The sequence below is a fragment of the Anabrus simplex genome, chromosome 5 (genome assembly GCF_040414725.1).
Source record: "Anabrus simplex isolate iqAnaSimp1 chromosome 5, ASM4041472v1, whole genome shotgun sequence".
NCBI lineage: Eukaryota > Metazoa > Arthropoda > Insecta > Orthoptera > Tettigoniidae > Anabrus > Anabrus simplex.
This window is the reverse complement of record NC_090269.1, coordinates 284,001,505-284,024,936: the sequence shown is the minus strand read 5'-3', so window position 1 is coordinate 284,024,936 and position 23,432 is coordinate 284,001,505. Positions and strand designations below refer to the sequence as shown.

General features: G+C 40.8%; 1 protein-coding gene across 7 annotated transcripts in view; it reads right to left on the bottom strand.

Moving 5' to 3' along the window:
• The window catches only part of MESK2 (misexpression suppressor of KSR 2), a 666,835-nt gene that overhangs the window by 190,346 nt on the left and 453,057 nt on the right, over window positions 1-23,432 (bottom strand). For all 7 annotated transcript variants that reach the window (XM_067147420.2, XM_068227618.1, XM_067147421.2 and 4 more), the window contains one exon: window positions 20,444-20,643. In XM_067147420.2, the coding sequence (XP_067003521.2) occupies window positions 20,444-20,643 (200 nt within the window). The remainder of the gene's footprint in view (window positions 1-20,443; window positions 20,644-23,432) is intronic.

Below are 23,432 nucleotides of genomic sequence, written 5' to 3'. Positions count from 1 at the left end.
GTACCGGTATCGTAATTAGGATACGTCTGAAAGTAGTTTAAAAATTACTGTAGTGTACTGTACAGTAGTATACGAGTAATATCCTATTAGAATTTAGTGTGCTTATTTTATTATTGTAAAATATTTGTGTAGTACTGGTGTAGAAACTCTTACTAAAATATTGTTGAAATTAGGATAGGCTTAATTGCAATTTGGAATTGTGTAGTTCTTGTGTATTACTTTCGATATTCAGTAATTAACAGCAGTTTTTATTCTGTTAGGGGTTGTAGGATAAAAAAATAGAGCACGACTAAGTAGTATTGTAGTGTAGTCGTATATTAAATTACCTTATTGTTGTGTACTATCCCAGACAATATATCCCTCCGTTCATTTATTTTTTTGCAAATAAGTTACTTCATTTTTAATTTATAATTTTCCCCCCGTAAAGAATGGCTAAGGAGCGCGAGTGTACTTATTGTGGGCGTGGTGAGGCATTGAGGGGTATGAGGGAGGAGTTGGAAAGTTTGAGGGAGATAATTAGGATTCTCACAGAAGACAGGAAGGAAGATAGGACTCCCTCAAACAATGTACAGGTTACAGTAGGTGTACAAGAGGGAGGGGAAGGAAAGGGAGGAGTTGTAGAAGACAGGTGGTCTAATGTTCTAAGGGGAAGGAGATTGCAGGCCAAGGGCTCTATTCAGGATCAGAATTCAGGACAGGTGTCTGTGCGAAATCGGTACGAGTCACTCCAGGTAGAACAACAGAGGGAAGATGAGGGACAGGGAACTGTTGCTGAGACGCATGGAAGTAGGAGGAAGGGAAAAGGTAGGAAAGGGAAATGTAGAGTAGAGGATAGGAAAAGACAGGTGGAACAGGGTCATGGGAAGGAGAAAAGGGAGGAGGAAGTAGCTTCTGCAGCTATCAGGAAAGAGAGGGCTGACCAGGAGGGGAGGGGATCAAATGAGGTGGGTAGGGTTGAGGCTCTGGTCATGGGGGATTCCATCGTTAGACACGTGGGGAAAGTGTGTGGAGGAAAGGGAACCAGGATAGAATGTTATCCAGGAATTAGGTTGAGGCAGATGTTGAGGAAAGTAGAAGAGAGGGAGGAGGGGAAGGAGAAGGTGGTAGTGTTTCACGTTGGTACCAACAACGTAAGGCAAGCTGATATAAGTACCAACATAGTTGGAGATGTGTGGGATCTGGTAAATGCAGCACGGGTGAAGTTTAAGAAAGCGGAGATTGTTATTAGTGGAATACTGTGTAGGAGGGATACTGACTGGAGGGTGATTGGGGATTTAAATGAGACTATGGAGTGGGTATCTGGGAAACTGGGAGTGAAATTTCTAGATCCTAATGGGTGGGTAGGAGATAGGGATCTGCGCTCGGATGGCCTTCATTTAAACCGCAGTGGTACGTATAAGTTAGGAAATTTGTTTGGAAGGGTAATAGGGAGGTACATTCAGGGAAACGGGATGGCCTAGGGAGCGGTGATAAGGGAACAGGGAACTGGAAATCAAGTAGGGATGACATAAAATTGTTAGTGCTGAACTGTAGAAGTATTGTAAAGAAAGGAATAGAATTAAGTAATTTAATAGATATATATTTACCAGATATTGTAATAGGAGTTGAATCATGGCTGAGAAATGATATAATGGATGCAGAAATTTTCTCACGACACTGGAGTGTGTATCGTAGAGATAGGATAGGAAAGGTGGGAGGGGGAGTTTTCATTCTGGTGAAAGAAGAATTTGTAAGCTACGAAAAAGTTAAAGATGAGACACATGAAATTCTAGGTGTAAGGCTCATTTCTAAAGATAATAGGCAACTTGATATATTTGGAGTGTACAGATCGGGAAAGGGTAGCACTGATGCGGATTCGGAATTATTTGATAGGATAGTCAGGTATGTGGGAAACGACATGGAAAGAAATGTGATTGTAGCGGGAGATCTGAATTTGCCGGATGTCAATTGGGAAGGAAATGCGAACGACAGGAAGCATGACCAACAAATGGCAAATAAGTTAATATGGGAAGGACAGCTGATTCAGAAAGTGATGGAACCAACCAGAGGGAAAAATATCCTGGATGTGGTGCTGATAAAACCAGATGAGCTCTATAGGGAAACTGAAGTAATAGATGGTATTAGTGATCATGAAGCTGTTTTTGTGGTAGTTAAAAATAAATGCGATAGAAAGGAAGGTCTTAAAACTAGGACTGTTAGGCAGTACCATATGGCTGATAAAGCAGGTATGAGGCAGTCTCTAAAAAGTAACTATGATCGGTGGAAAACGGTAAATAAAAATGTAAACAGACTCTGGGATGGGTTTAAAGAAATTGTTGAGGAATGCGAAAACAGGTTTGTACCTTTAAGGGTGGTAAGGAATGGTAAAGACCCACCTTATTATAATAGAGAAATAAAGAGACTAAGAAGGAGGTGCAGACTGGAAAGAAATAGAGTTAGAAATGGCTGTGGAAGTAAGGAGAAATTGAAGGAACTTACTAGAAAATTGAATCTAGCAAAGAAGACAGCTAAGGATAACATGATGGCAAGCATAATTGGCAGTCATACAAATTTTAGTCAAAAATGGAAGGGTATGTATAGGTATTTTAAGGCAGAAACAGGTTCCAAGAAGGACATTCCAGGAATAATTAATGAACAAGGGGAGTGTGTATGAGAGGATCTTCAAAAGGCAGAAGTATTCAGTCAGCAGTATGTAAAGATTGTTGGTTACAAGGATAATGTCGAGATAGAGGAAGAGACTAAGGCCAAAGAAGTAATACAATTTACATATGATAACAATGACATTTACAATAAGATACAAAAGTTGAAAACTAGAAAAGCAGCTGGAATTGATCAGATTTCTGGGGATATACTAAAGACAATGGGTTGGAATGTAGTACCATATCTGAAGTACTTATTTGATTATTGTTTGGTCGAAGGAGCTATACCAGATGAATGGAGAGTTGCTATAGTAGCCCCTGTGTATAAAGGAAAGGGTGATAGACATAAAGCTGAAAATTACAGGCCAGTAAGTTTGACATGCATTGTATGTAAGCTTTGGGAAGGCATTCTTTCTGATTATATTAGACATGTTTGTGAAATTAATAACTGGTTCGATAGAAGGCAATTCGGTTTTAGGAAAGGTTATTCCACTGAAGCTCAACTTGTAGGATTCCAGCAAGATATAGCAGATATCTTGGATTCTGGAGGTCAAATGGACTGTATCGCGATTGACATGTCTAAAGCATTTGATAGGGTGGATCATGGGAGACTACTGGCAAAAATGAGTGCAATTGGACTAGACAAAAGAGTGACTGAATGGGTTGCTATATTTCTAGAAAATAGATCTCAGAGAGTTAGAGTAGGTGAAGCTTTGTCTGACCCTGTAATAGTTGAGAGGGGAGTTCCTCAGGGCAGTGTTATCGGACCTTTATGTTTTCTTATATATATAAATGATATGAGTAAAGGAGTGGAATCGGAGGTAAGGCTTTTTGCGGATGATGTTATTCTCTATAGAGTGATAAATAAGTTACAAGATTGTGAGCAACTGCAACGTGACCTCGAAAATGTTGTGAGATGGACAGCAGGCAATGGTATGTTGATAAAAGGGGCTAAAAGTCAGGTTGTGAGTTTCACAAATAGGAAAAGTCCTTTCAGTTTTAATTACTGCGTTGATGGGGTGAAAGTTCCTTTTGGGGATCACTGTAAGTATCTAGGTGTTAATATAAGGAAAGATCTTCACTGGGGTAATCATATAAATGGGATTGTAAATAAAGGGTACCGATCTCTACACATGGTTATGAGGGTGTTTATGGGTTGTAGTAAGGATGTAAAGGAGAGTGCATATAAGACTCTGGTAAGACCCCAACTAGAGTATGGTTCCAGTGTATGGGACCCTCACCAGGATTACCTGATTCAAGAACTGGAAAAAATCCAAAGAAAAGCAGCTCGATTTGTTCTGGGCGATTTCCGACAAAAGAGTAGCGTTACAAAAATGTTGCAAAGTTTGGGTTGGGAAGAATTGAGAGAAAGAAGAAGAGCTGCTCGACTAAGTGGTATGTTCCGAGCTGTCAGCGGAGAGATGGCGTGGAATGACATTAGTAGACGAATAGGCTTGAATGGCGTTTATAAAAGTAGGAAAGATCACGATATGAAGATAAAGCTGGAATTCAAGAGGACAAACTGTGGCAAATATTCATTTATAGGAAGGGGAGTTAGGGATTGGAATAACTTACCAAGGGAGATGTTCAATAAATTTCCAATTTCCTTGAAATCATTTCGGAAAAGGCTAGGAAAGCAACAGATAGGGACTCTGCCACCTGGGCGACTGCCCTAAATGCAGATCAGTATTGTTTGATTGATTCTCTTTCCTTGGTCGTACGGTATGTAATAGTGCTTGTTAGACGAAAATTTGTTGAGATTCTTTCGCATTGAACGAGATTTTTGATCCAGTGTTTTGAGAGTATGGTGTGAAATTATAATTATGCGCGTTCTTAGTGTGAAGAAATAGTATTATGATCATGAACGTACTTCACATTGAACTACCTAGCTGTTGCGAGTAAACGTCTGTGTGATTGTGCTTCTTACCTGCTGTTTGGAATAAATAAATTCAAATTATAAACTGTGTGCATTATGCTGTGTTTTACTTTCATCCTTTCCTTCTCGTGTTTTCCATTCCCATATATAAAAGTCGTGGGAAGGGTTCAACGAACGAAAGAATGAGGTTATGTTAGATCGTGATTTAGGCAAGTATGGGCGTTTTGGGGTTTTATATGAATTGCATTAACATTTTCAGTAATCAATGTTGCATTTATCACTTAATAGATGTAAATTTACATTAAAATGCGAACGGTGAAACAACGATACAAGCTAGCGTTATAACAGTATTGCCAACATACAAATAAGGTAATTACAATTTACTTTTCAAGTAAAAGACACGAGAGAAGCTTTAGATACAACTCTCCTACCGAAATACAATCATTATCACTATCACAATTAAAATTTTAACAAAGTAACAACTACCATCATCGTGTTTACTACGAGGTACTATCGTGGGATTTATTTCCTTACGTTGGCAGAGAGAAAGTGGCCAGTGTAGCTTCCATGACCTGTTTTCTCAGCCAACTTTATTATACAGGAGTGACGGATCTATTTCTCTTATATGATCCTTGGCCGAGTTGCCTCGAGATAAAACGCTGGTCCGAACCGAGCCGAGTCGGAGCGATGTACAGTAGGGTGCACAGAACCTCTGCACCTCGGTTTGCACGCGTGAGATTTTGAGCGTTTGAAAGACCCTGCCGTAAATCATAATAACCGTAATATATGAATTTTTTTTGTAAATATAGTACATTAATACTATTACATATTTTATGAATATTAAATTACATATTTCACTTATATTTACTACATTTTTATGTACATACTTCGTACTTTGATATTAGATAAAAATGCGGGCCCTAGTAAGCAGTCTTCGCAGGCAGTTAAAACGACGACACGATTTAACAAGTCGAAGAACGTCACCTAATAATAGTTTAACAGCTTGTGGAAGCTTCTACACTTAAAATATTTTGTTGTTGCAGCATCATGTATATGACGGACATGAATCATCCACTCCATATACTTAAAATGTGTCAATAATTCTACTTTGTCTTCACGTCTTCACGTTCATGATCATAATACTATTTCTTCACACTAAGAACGCGCATAATTATAATTTCACACCATACTCTCATAAATGGATGTAATGTCTAGCTCATTTATTCGTAACGAATAGGGACTACGATTCGGAAAGTACCGTCAATTGGGGTTATTTCGCCCACGAAGAGAACTTCATCCATTTCATTCCTAAGTAACTTATTCTCAACTGCCATCCTCCTGTTGGTATAGGCGGTAGAATACATCCACGGTGTCCAATGCCTGTCGTAGGAGGCGACTAAAAGGGGCCCCAGGAGGTCTTAACTTGGGAGCGTAGGTTGGTGACCCCGGGGCCGTTTGCAGAGTCCTGGCATTGCTTCCACCTAGTTGTGCCATCTATCCTATCCGACTTCCCTTGGTTAACTTTTATTCTTTTCCGACCGGCGGTATACGGTTCGCGAGGCCTAGAAAATCTTTTCATTTCTACGCCCTTCACGGCCCTTATTCTTACTCGGCCGATATCTTCATTTTCAATCAATCAATCAATCAATCAATCAATCAATCAATCAATCAATCAATCAATCAATCAATCAATCAATCAATCAATCAATCAATCAATCAATCAATCAATCAATCAATCAATCATCACTGACATGCATTTAGGGCAGTCGCTCAGGTGGCAGATCTGTTGTTTACCTACTCTTTTCTTAAATAATTTGGAAATGTACTGAACATCACCAATCCCCAACTCCCCTTTCTATAAACGAATATTTACCCCAATTTGTCCTCTTGAATTCCAACTTTATCTTCATACTTTGACTTTTCCAGCTTTTAAAAACACCTCTGAAACGTATTCATCTATTAACGTCATTCCACGCCATCTCTCCACTGACACCTCAGAACATACCACTTAGTCGAGCAGCTCGTCTCGATTCTCCCAAGTCTTACCAGCCCAAACTTTACAAAATTTCCGTAACACTACCCTTTTGTCGGAAATCACCCAGAACAAATCAAGCTTATTTTCTTTGGATTTTTTTTTTTTCAGTTTTCGAATCAAGTAATCCTAGTGACGGCCCGATACACTGAAACCATACTCTAGTTGGGGTCTTACTAGAGACTTGTATGTCCTCTCCTTTACACCCCTTACTACGACCCCTAAATACCCTCATAACCATGTGCAGGGATATGTACCCTTTATTTACAATCCAGTTTACGATGAAGATGATGATGATGATGGTGCTTGTTATTTAAAGGGGCCTAACATCTAGGTCATCGACACCCCCCCCCCGCCCCGTTTATGTGATTACCCTAATTAAGATCTTTCCTTATATTAACACCTAGTCCTGCTCCATGGCTAAATGATTAGCGTGCGGTCCTTTGATCCACTGGCTCCCTGGTTCGATTCCCGGCCGGGTCGGGGTTTCAAACTTCACTAGTTAATTCCGGTGGCTCGGGGACTGGGTGTGTGTGCTGTCCTCATAATTAGAATTCACGATAGGTAGGGCCCCATCTTTACAGAACCGCAGGTCTTCTATACGGCGTTAAGTCGAAAGACCTGTACCAGGCCTCTTCGGAGCCCGCACGCCATTAATTAATTAACACCTAAGTAACTTACAGTGATCCCCACCAGGAACTTTCACCTCATTAACGCAGTAATTAAAACTGAGAGGAGTTTTCCCGAGAGGACGAAGTGTCGGATCCCTTCCATTTTCCCCCATGATTGGTATTATATGGAGGATGGTTGCCTAGTTGTACTTACTCTTAAAACAATAATCACCATCACCACCACCACCTCTTAACTGGCATCTAGAAGTCAGTAGCGACATTAATTTGAAATATGCAGTCAGAAGCCGACAGAAGGATTGTCTGTGTTCCGCGCTTTCAACCTTTCTTCCGGTTAGGACAGTTAACAGTAAATAGTGCGGCCTGTATTGTTGCGAAATGTAATAATGTTATTGGTCTTTTACGTCCCACTAACTACTTTTACGGTATTTTAGAGACACCGAGGTGTCGGAATGTTGTACCACAGGAGTTCTTTAACGTGCCGGTAAACCTACCGACACGAAGCTGACGTAATTGAACACCTTCAAATACCACCAGACGCAGTCACGATCGAACCTGCCAAGCTGGGTTCCGAAGGCCGGCGCTTGACTGTCCGAGTGCTCAGCCCGGCGGTAGTTCTTGCGAAATCAGCTATGCTACAGCGAGAACGATTGTTTTGCATACTGTATAGAATTTTGACTTATTACGTGTCTGGTAAAATTTTCCAAATTTTTAGAGGAAGTATTACATGGGTTTTCACGAATAATATTTAAATAAAATGACGTTAATTTCCTAGATAACTTTGGCATGCTACGTGATTACAGGAAGAAATGTGGAGACCGTTCTTACTAAAATTTCAACTCCGTCTACATTGAGAGAGCTTTAAATGAAATTCGAAATGGTAGGTCAATCGATAAGTTGTGTAGCATTTTCAAGGGGTACGATGTCAATAAAATGTTTTAACTTCATTGAATGTTTTCATGAGCGAGTTTTATTAAAATGAAACATTTAGTGCTTTAAAATGAAGCACATGAACATACAAAATATATTTTCAAATTCTATGAAGACATTTCATTCATTCTTCCTTTTTTTTTTCTTGCTAGCGGCTTTACGTCGCACCGACACAGATAGGTCTTATGGCGACGATGGGATAGGAAAGGCCTAGGAGTTGGAAGGAAGCGGCCGTGGCCTTAATTAAGGTACAGCCCCAGCATTTGCCTGGTGTGAAAATGGGAAACCACGGAAAACCATCTTCAAGGCTGCCAATAGTGGGATTCGAACCTACTATCTCCCGGATGCAAGCTCACAGCCGCGCGCCTCTACGCGCACGGCCAACTCGCCCGGTCATTCTTCCTTACTAATGAAATGACGAATATGGCATTACACTTGTATGTAGCACCAACGAAGGTTATGTAGTAATAAGGAAATCGCATCAACCGATGGCAGTACCATGATGAGTCGTACTAAGTATGATAAGGAGGAAGGTAGCTGGGTAGTTGGGCATTTTTTTCACCAATGGGCCAGAAAGTGCTACTGCAGCACGATTGTCCCTACGTCTAACATCTTTCACAGCACCCAGACACACTAATCGTGCTCTGTATGTTATTAGTCAGCACCACCCATACCTTAGCAGCTACATTCTGTCACAGCCATGGATGAGACTCGGACTTTGCTCTAGCTTGTACAAAGAGACAAACGCAATATACGACATTCAAATTATGGCAACATTGGATTATTTCGGGCTGTTCCACAAGACGGTGGTAGATTGTTTTCATTTTAGCCATACCGGTACACTGTAATCTAGAAAAAGAAGATGTCATGGTCAAAATAGAATCGCCGTCCTTGGCGGCGCATTCGGTGACTCGTTGGCCTTCTGTTTACCAAGATAAAGGATTCATAACGGCCGAAGTGCTTTTTAAATGCTAAACTCCACAACACTCGCCTATGAAACGTTTCGACACTCTGGCGTATGTTACGACCATCAGCAGTTCGAACAGATGTTACACATTATTAAAAATACAATTAGTGTAAGATTATTTCATGCTCGAGTAAAGTGTTCAAGAATATTCTTGTGCTGGGTTCACATTTAGGCTGGGATTGACAGGTACAAAGTCAGCAAACACGACTGGTGGTCCCGATAGATAGCTACAAAGGCTCGAGAGTATTCAAGATTCGTAATCTCAGAGGCTTCGAAAGCGGGTTCAGATGGTAAAAGAAGTGGAAGGAGAGCCGGACGAATTCTGTACTTAATACGCCAAATAAGTGAAAGCTAGCGAGGCCTATGAGAAGATGCATGATTTTTTTAAAAAGTCAATTTCGCGAGTAGATAACAATTTTTCTGTTGTTTCACTGAATAGACCTCCACCTCTCGTTTCAATTTTGCTTTCATAATTTCCTAAAATTATTCATAAAGAGCTTCATTAGTGTTATTTGTGAATTATTTTTGTGAAAGGCAGATACTGATCATTATTCCTTTATTATAACCCCGGAGGCATTATATAATAATTACAATTACCTCATAGTACGTCATATAACACACCACATGTTACATTCGACCTGTCTTTCAAGAGCCATCTCTGATCACTGACAATCAAATTACAACTCGCTTGGTTTCACAGTAGTACCGAGCTCGATAGCTGCAGTCGCTTAAGTGCGGCCAGTATCCAGTATTCGGGAGATAGTAGGTTCGAACCCCACTGTCGGCAGCCCTTAAGATGGTTTTCCGTGGTTTCCCATTTTCACACCAGGCAAATGCTGGGGCTGTACCTTAATTAAGGCCACGGCCCATCGTCGCCGTAAGACCTATCTGAGTCGGTGCGACGTAAAGCAACTTGTAAAAAAAAAAAAAAGTTTCACAGTATTTCGTGTATCTCTTTGCAGCAATAGATGAACAGAGAATCCTAATGGAATTTAATGCTGCATTTGCAAAGTTAAGATCAATAGAAAATAAGATTGGAGTAATAGCCAGTAATACAGTAGGTGTCATACATTTCGAAATAGGATGAAATGAACTCAGCCACTCCAAGGACAACATTTCAAGAGGCCAACAACCATAGAGTGAACGAAATATGTGATATAACACTTATAAATGACTGTTCCCTATTCCTTTCGCGCTATGTAGTCATCCATAAACGAGATTTTCGAGAATATTAAACCCAGCAGTTGTCTCCGTCGTGCGAGATTCTCATTTTCTCTTCCCTATTCTACATTCGTATTCTAGAAACAGAGCTTCAAGTCTGTTATAATCAATTAATTTCACAGCTTGTTTACTATTTGTTTTACGTCGCACCGACACAGACCGGTTTTATGGTGACGATGTGTTCGTAATAGGACAGGGAAGGAAGCTACCCTGGCCGTAATGTACACCACCACAGCACTTTCCAGAGGTGAAACTGGGTAAGCACGTTAAACCATTTCTGGGCTGCCGGGAGTGGGGTTCGAACCCACCACGTCCCTAATGCAAGCTCACAGCTACACGACCCAAACCGAGTAGCCATCTCGCTTAGTTTCACAGTATTTCATGCTTATCGTAAGATAAGTAGAATTTGTTTTAAAATTACATCGTTATAATTCGCAAAAATAATATCACTATTTTCTTACATTATATGATTCATTTATATATCTCAAAATCTCTTCAAAATATTTTGTAACGTTTATCGTTAATACGAAAAAATTATAGCTCTATCTATGAGTTAGTTGTGGACTGGAGTTAAGATAGTATGTTGTAATAATAATAATAATAATAATAATAATAATAATAATAATAATAATAATAATAATAATAATAATAATAATAATAATACCCGTGTGGGGATTTACCGGTTACCTCCATCGGGCGCGTCCCATTGGAATTGGGGAAGCTCGCTGGCTCCGCCGCCAGCAGAGTCAGAGGGTAGTAGGGAAATAAAATACCACCGTGAAAAAAAAACTGGTCCCTTGCCAGGGTTACGGCGAAGACTGGTAAATGACCAGAAGCCAGAAAACATCTTGAGGCAACCTCAAGGGCTAACAACCCTAGTTGTAAAAGGATGGGTACCCGTCCAAAGCAAAGTCAAGTCAAAAAGCATGATGGCACAACATTTCAAGAAACATACCCCAGGGGGCAAATCTTCGGATAAATCCCTCGTCGTGAACGCCACGGCGCACGAGTCTCGTTCGGATTCTGGGGGAGACTCGACATCATGCAAGAGACGAGTCGGAGCGTCTCGGTGTACCCCGAAGAGTCAAAAACTCAGGCCAAAATCTAAAACCTTTCTAGCAACTTTCAACATAAATTCACTTACACAAACTGGCAAGCTGAAAACCCTCACCAAAGCTCTTCACGAAAATCAGATATCCATAGTGACCCTACAGGAAGCAAGGTACCCAGATGAAGAGATTTTTGAATCTGAAGGCTACCGATTTTTCAAGAGCAAAGCGCAAAGAGGAATCCTCAATGGAGCTGTGATGCTTGGAACCGCATTTGCTGTTAGAACCAAGATCCTTAAATCGGTTGCAAATTTCGAACCTGTGAATGACAGATTGTCTATACTCACAATTAAATGCGCGAACAAAACCTACGCCCTAGTTAACGCACATGCTCCTACAAACGATAAGAACAAGTCTGATCCAGACGAAGTTGATAATTTCTGGGACCTACTGGATGAAAAATTGAACAAAATCCCCAAAAACCATGTCAAGCTTCTTTTGGGTGACTTCAATGCCCAACTAGGTCGTGAGCAGAAGTACAAGAAAGTTATAGGAAATTACCCTGCTCACAAAAGAACCAATCCCAACGGCAAAAGACTGGTGACCATTTGCGAAAATCACAACCTGCAGGTCATGTCGACCCACTTTCGCCATCTACCCAGAAAGCAAATGACTTGGCGTTCTCCCGTCCAAGCTCTCGGAGAGTTCCAAATTGATCATGTTGCGATCTCCAGGAGAAACAGCCCTGAGATTATGAATGTCAAGGTAAAGAAAGGCATCAATGTGGCCTCAGATCATTATATGTCTCTTATCAAATTCAAACCAATTCCCGCAAACACAAGGAAGACAACCAAACAGATCACACGCTTCGACAATGATAAACTTCGGCAAAGGCTCGAGGAGTTCCAGGAGAAGGCTAGACCAAATGACTGTGACTTTAACAACGCCAAAAGTCTCCTTGTTGAGGCCGCCAAAGAAGTTGCAGAAATCAAGAGCAGCAAAAAGCATGCCTGGTGGAATAGTAGCAGTCCTCCAAGAAAGACTCAATGCGTGGAAACAGTACAACTCTACGAAATCAGAAAATGATTGGGAAACCTACAAAACCCAACGTGCCCAAGCAGCTAGGGTGTTCAGATCTGAGAAACGTAAATACGAAAAATCTCTCATTGAAAAGATAGAACAAAGCTTTAGGAAGAATGAAAGCAGAGAGTACTACAGAGCCTTCAAACGCAAACTCACTGGCTATAAACCACCATCTCTATGCTTTGAGCGAACGGACGGCACACTGGCGACGTCAAATGAAGAAAATTGCAGCATTCTGGCAGATTACTTCAAGAATTTACTTAATTGCTCTAAACCGCAAAGCCCCATTGAGACCAAGGAACCCTTACTCAGGTATCCAGGTTCCAGATCACCCGACAGAGATGAAATCAAGCGCCACATTGCCCGTCTCAAAAATAACAAAGCGCCTGGGGAAGACTCAGTAGTGGCAGAACTATGGAAATATGCCCCAGAAGAATCACTTGATATCTTGCAAAAGCAAATAGAAGAAATTTGGAACAAGAGACCCTACCCGAAGATTGAAAAATAGCTTTGATCCATCCATTACACAAAAAAGGCAGCATGAAGAACACCAACAACTACAGAGGAATATCTTTGCTACCCGTGACTTACAAAATTCTATCACGTGCCATTCTGGAGCGTTTGGAAGCACAAGTCGAACATCAAATAGGTGAATACCAAGGAGGGTTCAGAAAAGGTCGCTCAACAGCTGAACAGATCCAAAATCTCAAAACGATCATCAGATATTGTACACTAAGGTCCAAGCAGTATGTGTCTGTCTTTGTGGACTTTAAGAAAGCGTACGACTCCATTGACCGGGAAGTCCTGCTAAACATCTTAAATGAATTTGGAGTTGATTTGAAACTGCTGGCATTAATTAGAGCCACCCTGACCTATACAAAATCCAAGGTGAAGTTCCACGGATGTCTCTCGCATTCCTTTGACATCAAAACAGGAGTCCGACAAGGTGATGGGCTATCCCCGATACTCTTCAACTGTGTTCTTGAAAAGATCATCAGAACCTGGCGGGTGAGATTACAGGAAACCAACTACAGTCCTTTGAGAATAGGAACCAAATCCAAGGGGATCGCAACAGACTGCTTAGCATTTGCCGATGATATTGCTGTTCTCTCAACCGACATAGAAACCGCTAGAGCTCAAGTTGAAATTTTAAAGGAAATTGCCGAACAAACTGGTTTGCAGATATCGTTTGAGAAAACAGAAGTAATGACTAACATCAAAGAGGCTCCACAAAAACTCCATACAAAATACGGGGACATCACCCGAGTAGACAAATTCAAATACCTGGGTGAGATCATGAAAAATGGACTGGACAAAGAAGCACTTCAGGAACGAGTACGCAAACTGGAAATAGCCTACCAAACATCCCGCACAATCTACAACAAAAAATGCCTTTCCCAAGACACCAAGATACGTCACTATGAAACAGTTCTGAAGCCAGTAGTTCTATATGCAGCCGAAACCCTGTCTCTAAATGCCAACAAAGGACTCCTTGAAGAACTGGAGAAAAGAGAACGCAAAATTGTGAGAGGAATCTTGGGATCAAAGTACAGAAATGGAATCCATCAAAAGAGATCCAACAAGGAAGTCTACAGCAAAATAGAGAAAATTACCGACACAATCAGAAAAAGACGGGCACGATTTTCTGTCATCTGAAAAGAATGGACAGAAGAAAGTTAACTAAAGAAATCTTTCACTTTTTTGATTCAAACCCCAAAACCACAATTCCCTGGTTTAGAAATACCAAAGAAGACCTGGAAATGCTACATATCTCAGCTGAAGACGCCTTTAACAGAGATATCTTCCGCAAGAAAATATTGACGAACGGGCTAAACCGAGACGAGCAACCGAAGAGAATACACGGTGCCCCTTGGACAGAGGAGCGTAAGCAGGCCCACTCACAAAGAATGAGGGAAATTTGGGCTCTAAAGAAGGCCAAGTTCAGTGTCAAATGCAACAAGACTTAACGTGGTCCTTGATGGCCCCAGCGAATTATATATAATAATAATAATAATAATAATAATAATAATAATAATAATAATAATAATAATAATAATAATAATCGTATGGCCTCAGCTACCGTGTGCAGACATTTCAATTTGACGCCATCTGGCTGTCTGCTCGTCAATTTCGACGTTCCGTTTTACTCAAGGCCCCCACTAGATGGCAGACCGAGTAAACCGAAACTCTCTTGGGCGTCTATGGCTGAGATTTAATGAATTTTGTCGGGTAAACACCAAATGTGTCACCAGAGATCTTTTACATGCCGACATCGTACGACATGGAGTATCGAATGGAGTTTTTTCCGCCCTTTAAAAATCCGACTACCTCTGCCGGGGTTGAACCTGCTATCTTGGGATCCGGAGGCCGGCACTCTACCGCTGATTTTTTCGTCCCAATAACTACTTTTACGGTTTTCGGAGAAGCCAAAGTGTCGGAATTTCGTCCCGCAGAAGTTCTTTTACGTGGAAGTAAATCTACCGGTACGAGGCTGACGAATTTGAGCACTTTTAAATACCACCGGACTGAGCCCGGATCGAACCTGCCAAGTTGGGCTCAGAATGCCGGCGCTCTACCGTCCGAGCTACTCAGCCTGGCGTATTTTGTTATACACAGAAAGGGTTGAAGATGACATCGGAAATAAATGTTATTATTCAAGAGAGAAGGTGGTTCAAATAAAATCTGGAATTCTTGACAAATCATTTGTTTACTCAAAACGAACAGGAACAGGACTGTTCTTTCATCTCTTTCTACTTCGGGTGGAGGCTCGAGTCCTTTACGGTATCTCCTGGCCACAGAGCTGATAGTGAAGATATAAGAGTCATAAACAGCTGTTAACTTTGTTGTATTTTTTCTTTCAGTCCTACCACATACATCATTATGGACTAACAGGTCTAGGAGAGGAAAAGGCGGAGTCCTGAGTTTTCTTCAAAAAAAAATCAGAACATCAGTATGCACAACCTGAAGGGATATAAAAAATAAAAAACGAGCGAATGGCTGCGCGGTTTGGGTCACGTAGCTGTGAGCTTGTATTTGGGACATACTGGGTTCGAACCTCACTGTCGGCAACCCTGAAGATGATTTACCGTGGTTACCCATTTTCACACCAGTAAAATGCCTTGGGGGGTATATCTTAATCATAGCCACGTATGCTTCCTTCCTACTCCTAGCTCTTTCCTATCCCGTCGTTGCCGTAAGACATATCTGTGTCGGTGCGGCGTAAAGCAAGCTGAAAAAGAAAATACGCTAGACCTCGAATATCCTCACATCGCCGGTGTCGAAAGGTGACAAGAGCTGGCCAAGGACGAATAGGGTAATTTCACGCTCAAATGTCCCCCAGTATATCAAGTGCTAGCAGCCTCTCTTAAGACGTGGCTAGAATTGAAGAAAAGAGGTGGTCAAGGTGGTGCCAGAGATTGAATAATAACATCTGGTACCTCAGGTCATGAATTCGAACCTAGTCGAAGTCGGCAGATTATTGAAAGCAAGAAAATCCATTGCTCACTGTCGGTATGCAATGTAAACCTGGTTATCGAATGCCGAAATTCATGTTTCGAGTTCCTTCAATATTCTGTTCTAGGAAAGACGCAGCCCCATCCAAACAAATTGATTACCAATTGATTAATCTACTAGCGGGGCAGGGGACCTTATTGGGAAGTATTACAGTGACAAAAGAACTTAGTCGAATGTTCACCAGGTTTATATTGCATGTCGACAGTGAGCAATGGATTTTCTTGCTTTCAATAATCTGTCGACTTCGACTAGGTTCGAACTCATGACCTTAAGTACTAGATGCTATTATTCAACCACTTGCACCACCTTGACCATCTCTTTTCTGTGCCCCTGTGGGATGCTATACGAACAATGCACAGTCGTTAAAAAAAAATATGAGCGCATGGTATTGTATATTCTTCACACTTAATCTTTCATCAGAATTAATTTAAAGTATTATCAGGATGGTATTGTATATTCTTCACACTTAATCTTTCATCAGAATTAATTTAAAGTATTATCAAAGTGTAATTCACCTACTACATAGAGACAAACGCTGCGGATACCCACAACAAACATAATATCCATTGGTTTAGTTATTTCTTAGAAAAATGTACCTGCGAGTAACTTACACTATAATTTCTTTTTTTCCGAGAGACTGTACATTTGGAGTGCTCCCATTCCAGATGCTGGCAGTTGAACGTGTCTGTTGATATCGTGGTCACACCCATGAGATCTCCCTTTTTATATGAATTCCAAACCACAGGGATGTGACATCATTTCAAGAATGCCACATGTATATGCCGGGTTTCTTACCACGCCGCCTGAGTGAAAAGTCGAGGACAACGGTAGATGGCTATTCCTGCCACTGGATACTCTAGACCAGGGCCTCTCAGGGTGCATGCACTGTGCACGGTGGAAAAGAAGACTTCGCTTGGTTGCCCAGAGTGCAGACCACCACTCTTCGCTCTCTCTTTCCCCACGCCTGTCTCGCTCGATCCCCCTGTCACCCTTTTTCCTCACTTGCTCCGTAGCGCTCCAAATCCGAGCCGAGTTGAGCCGAGCTTAGCCGAGTAGCCCAGAGACGAAGCGTTGGTCCGAGCCGAGCCGAGTGGAACCGATGCACACTGCACGGAGCTCTTGCGCCTCGATTTGCACGCGTGAGATTTTGGGCGTTTGAGAGGCCCTGCTCTAGACTATTCCTTTCTATCTCCTCTTAGCGGGACCTGTTCCAAGTTAGACTTTCTTAGAGACGTCATAATTATCACTTCATTCTATATAGTTATAGGTTGCCAAAATTCACATATTTCAAGTTCCTTCAATATTCTGTTCCCGGAAAGACGCCGCCCCGTCCACACCAACTGATTACCAACTGATTAATCTACTAGCGGGCCAGAGGACTTTATTGAGAAGTATTACAGTGCCAAAAGTAGTCGAATGTTCTCCAGGTTTATATTGCATGTCGACAGTGAGCACTGGATTTTCTTGCTTTCAATAATCTGTCGGCTTCGACTAGGTTCGAACTCATGACCTTAGGTACCAGATGCTATTATTCAACCACTGGCACCACCTTTTCTAGGTAGTCTTCCTCAGAAAATGGAACAACAGGACTACTCAAAATATAAATAATAAGCAAATAAGGTTCCTGCTTTACACGACTGTTAGACTTTAAGTCGTAAAGCTCAGGACCTGTAGCTTTAATTGGAATCCGAGTCAATGGGACTTGATCTTCCATCTCACTTACATCGGCCACGTTTCGAAACACGGTCCATTAGTACGAAGCTGGCGACGCAGTCGCTCAGCTATCAGACTTGGTATATAACTCATGTCACCATTTTTTTATAACGCTGGACATGGTTAGCTTTCGAGTATTACCGAGCGAGTTGGATATGTGGTTTGGATCACGTAGTTGTGAGCTCGTAGTCAAGAGATAGTGGGTTTGAATCCCATTGTCAGTAGCCCTGAAGAGGGTTTTCTGACGTTTCACATGTTCGCACCAGGCAAATGCTGGAGCTGTACCTTAACTAAGGCAACGATTGCTTCCTTCCCAGTCCTATCCCATCGTGACCGTAAGACCTCTCTGTGTCGATGCAACATACAGTAAAAAAAAGTAAGTAGCATAAATAGCATTCGAATATTCATTGCTAAATATGTAAATAATTATACAGGCCGCCTTCTATAAAGACAACTCCAACTTTGAAGGTTTCCTTGAAATAATGCAAAAACTTCGGCTCAGAGTGTTACATCAACATATTGCCAAACCCAAAGTTAACGAGCTATAAAGCATAACACTTCATGATTCAAGTTATTACATTCAGAAAGAAAGAAGAAAGAAAGAAACTTAGTTATGACGTTTTCACGGTTGTACAGCCCGTGGTGAATGGAGTATGAACTTACGATCCTTAATACACTATATATCTTCATATATAACAAACCCCACGGCACTTAACGCCCTTGAAAGGGCCTTGGCCTGCCCAGCGACCGCTGCTCAGCCCGAAGGCCTGCAGATTACGAGGGGTCGTGTGGTCAGCACGACGCATACTCTCGGTCGTTATTCTGGGCTCTCAAGACCGGGGCCCCCGTCTCACCGTCAGATAGCTCCTCAATTCTAATCACGTAGGCTGAGTGGACCTCGAACCAGCCCTCAGGTCGAGAGAAAAATTCCAGACCTGGCCAGGAATCGAACCCGGGGCCTCCGGGCGAGAGGCAGGCACGCTGCCCCTACACCACGGGGCCGGCATATCTTCATATATGATCTTGGTAAATGTATAGCTTGAACATGAAGGTCACAGATAAAATCATAAACCGAGATTATGTCCTTTCTTTACTACTACTACTACTACTAAAGTTTACAACCCTAAGGTTCGTTGGCAGCAAGCAGCTCTCAAAAGGTTCCGGTTTTGTACCATTCTCCTCAGTTCTACATCCCAGCTCCTCCAACAGTTGACCAATATATTCCAGTCTAGGCTTTCCCCTAAAATTTCTTCCTACCAAAGAGCCCTCCAGGATGAAGGCTAGTAAACTCTCATGTCTGACTGTATGTCCAAGCCATGTATTATTTATTTTCTTCACATTCTTTGACAAGCTCGGGGTTTCTCCAACTCTTTCCATTAAATCCTCATTAGTAACGCTATCTGTCCAAGGAATGTTGAGTATTCGTCTGTAGCTTCCTCTCTGCCACCCCTAGCGATCAGGTCTCACTTTCGTAGAGAAATACGCTCCACACACATATGTCTTGACTAATTGTTTACTCAGTTTTAATCTGATAATTTTAGTAAGAGCTTTCTCTTTTTATTGAAGGCTATCTTTGCCTGGTTAATTCTGCTGACCATATATCTCTTAATTCGGTTATCAGCTGTTATTTTGATTCCTAAGTAAGAAAACTCTTCAATGTTACTGAGCTGGTGCCCACACAGAGCTGTCTTTATTTTTCTTAGTTCACCATTACATTTGTTTTCTCTGAATTAATTTTCATGTTTATCCATATGCCATATGCAAATGTACCATTCACTTCTTCCAGCATTGTCGTTAATTGTTCTTCACTCTCAACATTCTCTCACTAAACACATGCATTTTACTAGACTAATTTAGTTTCTGTAAAGTTAAAAGTATTACAAACTCCTCTTCTTAGGTATCTCCGTTACATGTTAAGTTCGAAGTATATTTCCAATGCATTTTTTTAAATTAGCACATACTCTAATTTGAGTTAGCAATGGTAATGTTTATTAGCACCGTTTATAACTTTCATTGTGGCTATATCAACAATATCCGAAGTATATGTATGCTCTAACCTGCGTCTCTTGTTTATTCTGAGGAAAGAGTCAAGACAGAGGTACTGTGACAAGAGATTATGGTAAGCTGTTTTTCTGGGGCTAATGACCCATATTTTTTCCAGCGTATCGTAGTTATTTCTGAGGTCTCCGGAGCCGCCCAGGTTCATTTTGGTTTTGAACAGGGGTTTAAGGCCAGATTCCCTTCCTGGCGCCACAAAATTTTTGAGATTAAAATCTCAACCCAATATTGACCGGGATTCGAACCTCCCTAATCATGCGCTCCTGAAGAACCATATTTTAATGACTCTAAAATTTGACCATAAATTAATTATTAATGATGTTGTTGTTGCTGCAGTTGTTGATGAAGTAAGGAACTTAGACCATCTCGGTCAACGACTCCACGTACTTTGTGTACATGAAATTCAGTATATAATCTGTTTCGATGTCGTGTCATAGTGGTGTGTGTATAATTAACTAATTACTTAGACATGCATTATTTATTTATTTATTTATTTATTTATTTATTTAATTTTTGTGAAGGGATTGTTCTTCGAATAATTTTGGCTTTCACCTGGAGTTAATGCGAAATTCCTGTTTGAAACACCAATATTAGGAGAAGAGAGATCTCAGTTGGACCCACATGGGAAGATTTGCATGATAATTTAAACTGGAAGTTTCTCCAGTACGCAGCATTTCATTACACCACTCCAAATAGTGCACAGCACTACAGATTAAGGAAGTGAAATACTTACAGTTGAGCCCCAAGTCGTGGTAGGTAAGGATGGCCGGTTTGTTTCTGTTGCCCTGCACAGCTACCAACACGCTACCCCGACCTGTCTCCACACGCTCCTCCAAGATACTGGAGTCGTCCCGGGATAGCGTCCGAGCGCTAGGAAACTGGAGCTGGATGTTCTTCAGCTCAATGTCGTCCATGCTGTCTGAAGGCATCGTGCTGAAAAAGCAAAACGCGTTTACGTTAAAATCAATGTCACAGGCGACGCTAGAATTTTATATTACATAGTTCTAATCTGGTCTCTTTGAATGCTCTTTTTACATTGTATAGATACATCTAACAAGAACAAGTGGCACTATGTCCAGTATACATCTAACAAGAACAAGTAGCACTATGTCCAGTATACATGTAACAAGAAGTAGTAGCACTATGTCCAGTATACATCTAACAAGAACAAGTAGCACTATGTCCAGTATACATCTAACAAGAACAAGTAGCACTATGTCCAGTATACATGTAACAAGAAGTAGTAGCACTATGTCCAGTATACATCTAACAAGAACAAGTAGCACTATGTCCAGTATACATCTAACAAGAACAAGTAGCACTATGTCCAGTATACATGTAACAAGAAGTAGTAGCACTATGTCCAGTATACATCTAACAAGAACAAGTAGCACTATGTCCAGTATACATCTAACAAGAACAAGTAGCACTATGTCCAGTATACATGTAACAAGAAGTAGTAGCACTATGTCCAGTATACATCTAACAAGAACAAGTAGCACTATGTCCAGTATACATGTAACAAGAAGTAGTAGCACTATGTCCAGTACACACCTAACAAGAACAAGTAGCAGTATGTCCAGTATACATCTAACAACAACAAGTAGCACTATGTCCAGTATACATCTAACAAGAAGAAGTAGCACTATGTCCAGTATACATGTAACAAGAACAAGTAGCACTATGTCCAGTATACATGTAACAAGAACAAGTAGCACTATGTCCAGTATACATGTAACAAGAAGTAGTAGCACTATGTCCAGTACACATGTAACAAGAACAAGTAGCACTATGTCCAGTACACACCTAACAAGAACAAGTAGCACTATGTCCAGTATACATCTAACAAGAACAAGTAGCACTATGTCCAGTATACATCTAACAAGAACAAGTAGCACTATGTCCAGTATACATGTAACAAGAAGTAGTAGCACTATGTCCAGTATACATCTAACAACAACAAGTATCACTATGTCCAGTATACATCTAACAACAACAAGTAGCACTATGTCCAGTATACATCTAACAAGAAGAAGTAGCACTATGTCCAGTATACATCTAACAAGAACAAGTAGCACTATGTTCAGTATACACCTAACAAGAACAAGTAGCACTATGTCCAGTATACATCTAACAAGAACAAGTAGCACTATGTCCAGTATACATCTAACAAGAACAAGTAGCACTATGTCCAGTATACATCTAACAAGAACAAGTAGCACTATGTCCAGTACACACCTAACAAGAACAAGTAGCACTATGTCCAGTATACATGTAACAAGAAGTAGTAGCACTATGTCCAGTATACATGTAACAAGAAGTAGTAGCACTATGTCCAGTATACATCTAACAAGAACACGTAGCACTATGTCCAGTATACATGTAACAAGAAGTAGTAGCACTATGTCCAGTATACACCTAACAAGAACAAGTAGCACTATGTCCAGTATACATCTAACAAGAACAAGTAGCAGTATGTCCAGTATACATCTAACAACAACAAGTAGCACTATGTCCAGTATACATCTAACAAGAAGAAGTAGCACTATGTCCAGTATACATCTAACAAGAACAAGTAGCACTATGTCCAGTATACACCTAACAAGAACAAGTAGCAGTATGTCCAGTATACATCTAACAACAACAAGTAGCACTATGTCCAGTATACATCTAACAAGAACAAGTAGCAGTATGTCCAGTATACACCTAACAAGAACAAGTAGCACTATGTCCAGTATACATCTAACAAGAGAAGTAGCACTATGTCCAGTATACATCTAACAAGAAGAAGTAGCAGTATGTCCAGTATACATCTAACAAGAAGAAGTAGCAGTATGTCCAGTATACACCTAACAAGAACAAGTAGCAGTATGTCCAGTATACATGTAACAAGAAGAAGTAGCACTATGTCCAGTATACATCTAACAAGAAGAAGTAGCAGTATGTCCAGTATACATGTAACAAGAAGTAGTAGCACTATGTCCAGTATACATCTAACAAGAACAAGTAGCAGTATGTCCAGTATACACCTAACAAGAACAAGTAGCAGTATGTCCAGTATACATCTAACAACAACAAGTAGCACTATGTCCAGTATACATCTAACAAGAACAAGTAGCAGTATGTCCAGTATACACCTAACAAGAACAAGTAGCACTATGTCCAGTATACATCTAACAAGAAGAAGTAGCACTATGTCCAGTATACATCTAACAAGAAGAAGTAGCAGTATGTCCAGTATACATCTAACAAGAAGAAGTAGCACTATGTCCAGTATACATGTAACAAGAAGTAGTAGCACTATGTCCAGTATACATCTAACAACAACAAGTAGCACTATGTCCAGTATACATCTAACAAGAAGAAGTAGCACTATGTCCAGTATACACCTAACAAGAACAAGTAGCAGTATGTCCAGTATACATCTAACAACAACAAGTAGCACTATGTCCAGTATACATCTAACAAGAAGAAGTAGCACTATGTCCAGTATACATCTAACAAGAACAAGTAGCAGTATGTCCAGTATACACCTAACAAGAACAAGTAGCAGTATGTCCAGTATACATGTAACAAGAAGTAGTAGCAGTATGTCCAGTATACACCTAACAAGAACAAGTAGCAGTATGTCCAGTATACACCTAACAAGAACAAGTAGCAGTATGTCCAGTATACATCTAACAAGAACAAGTAGCACTATGTCCAGTATATATCTAACAAGA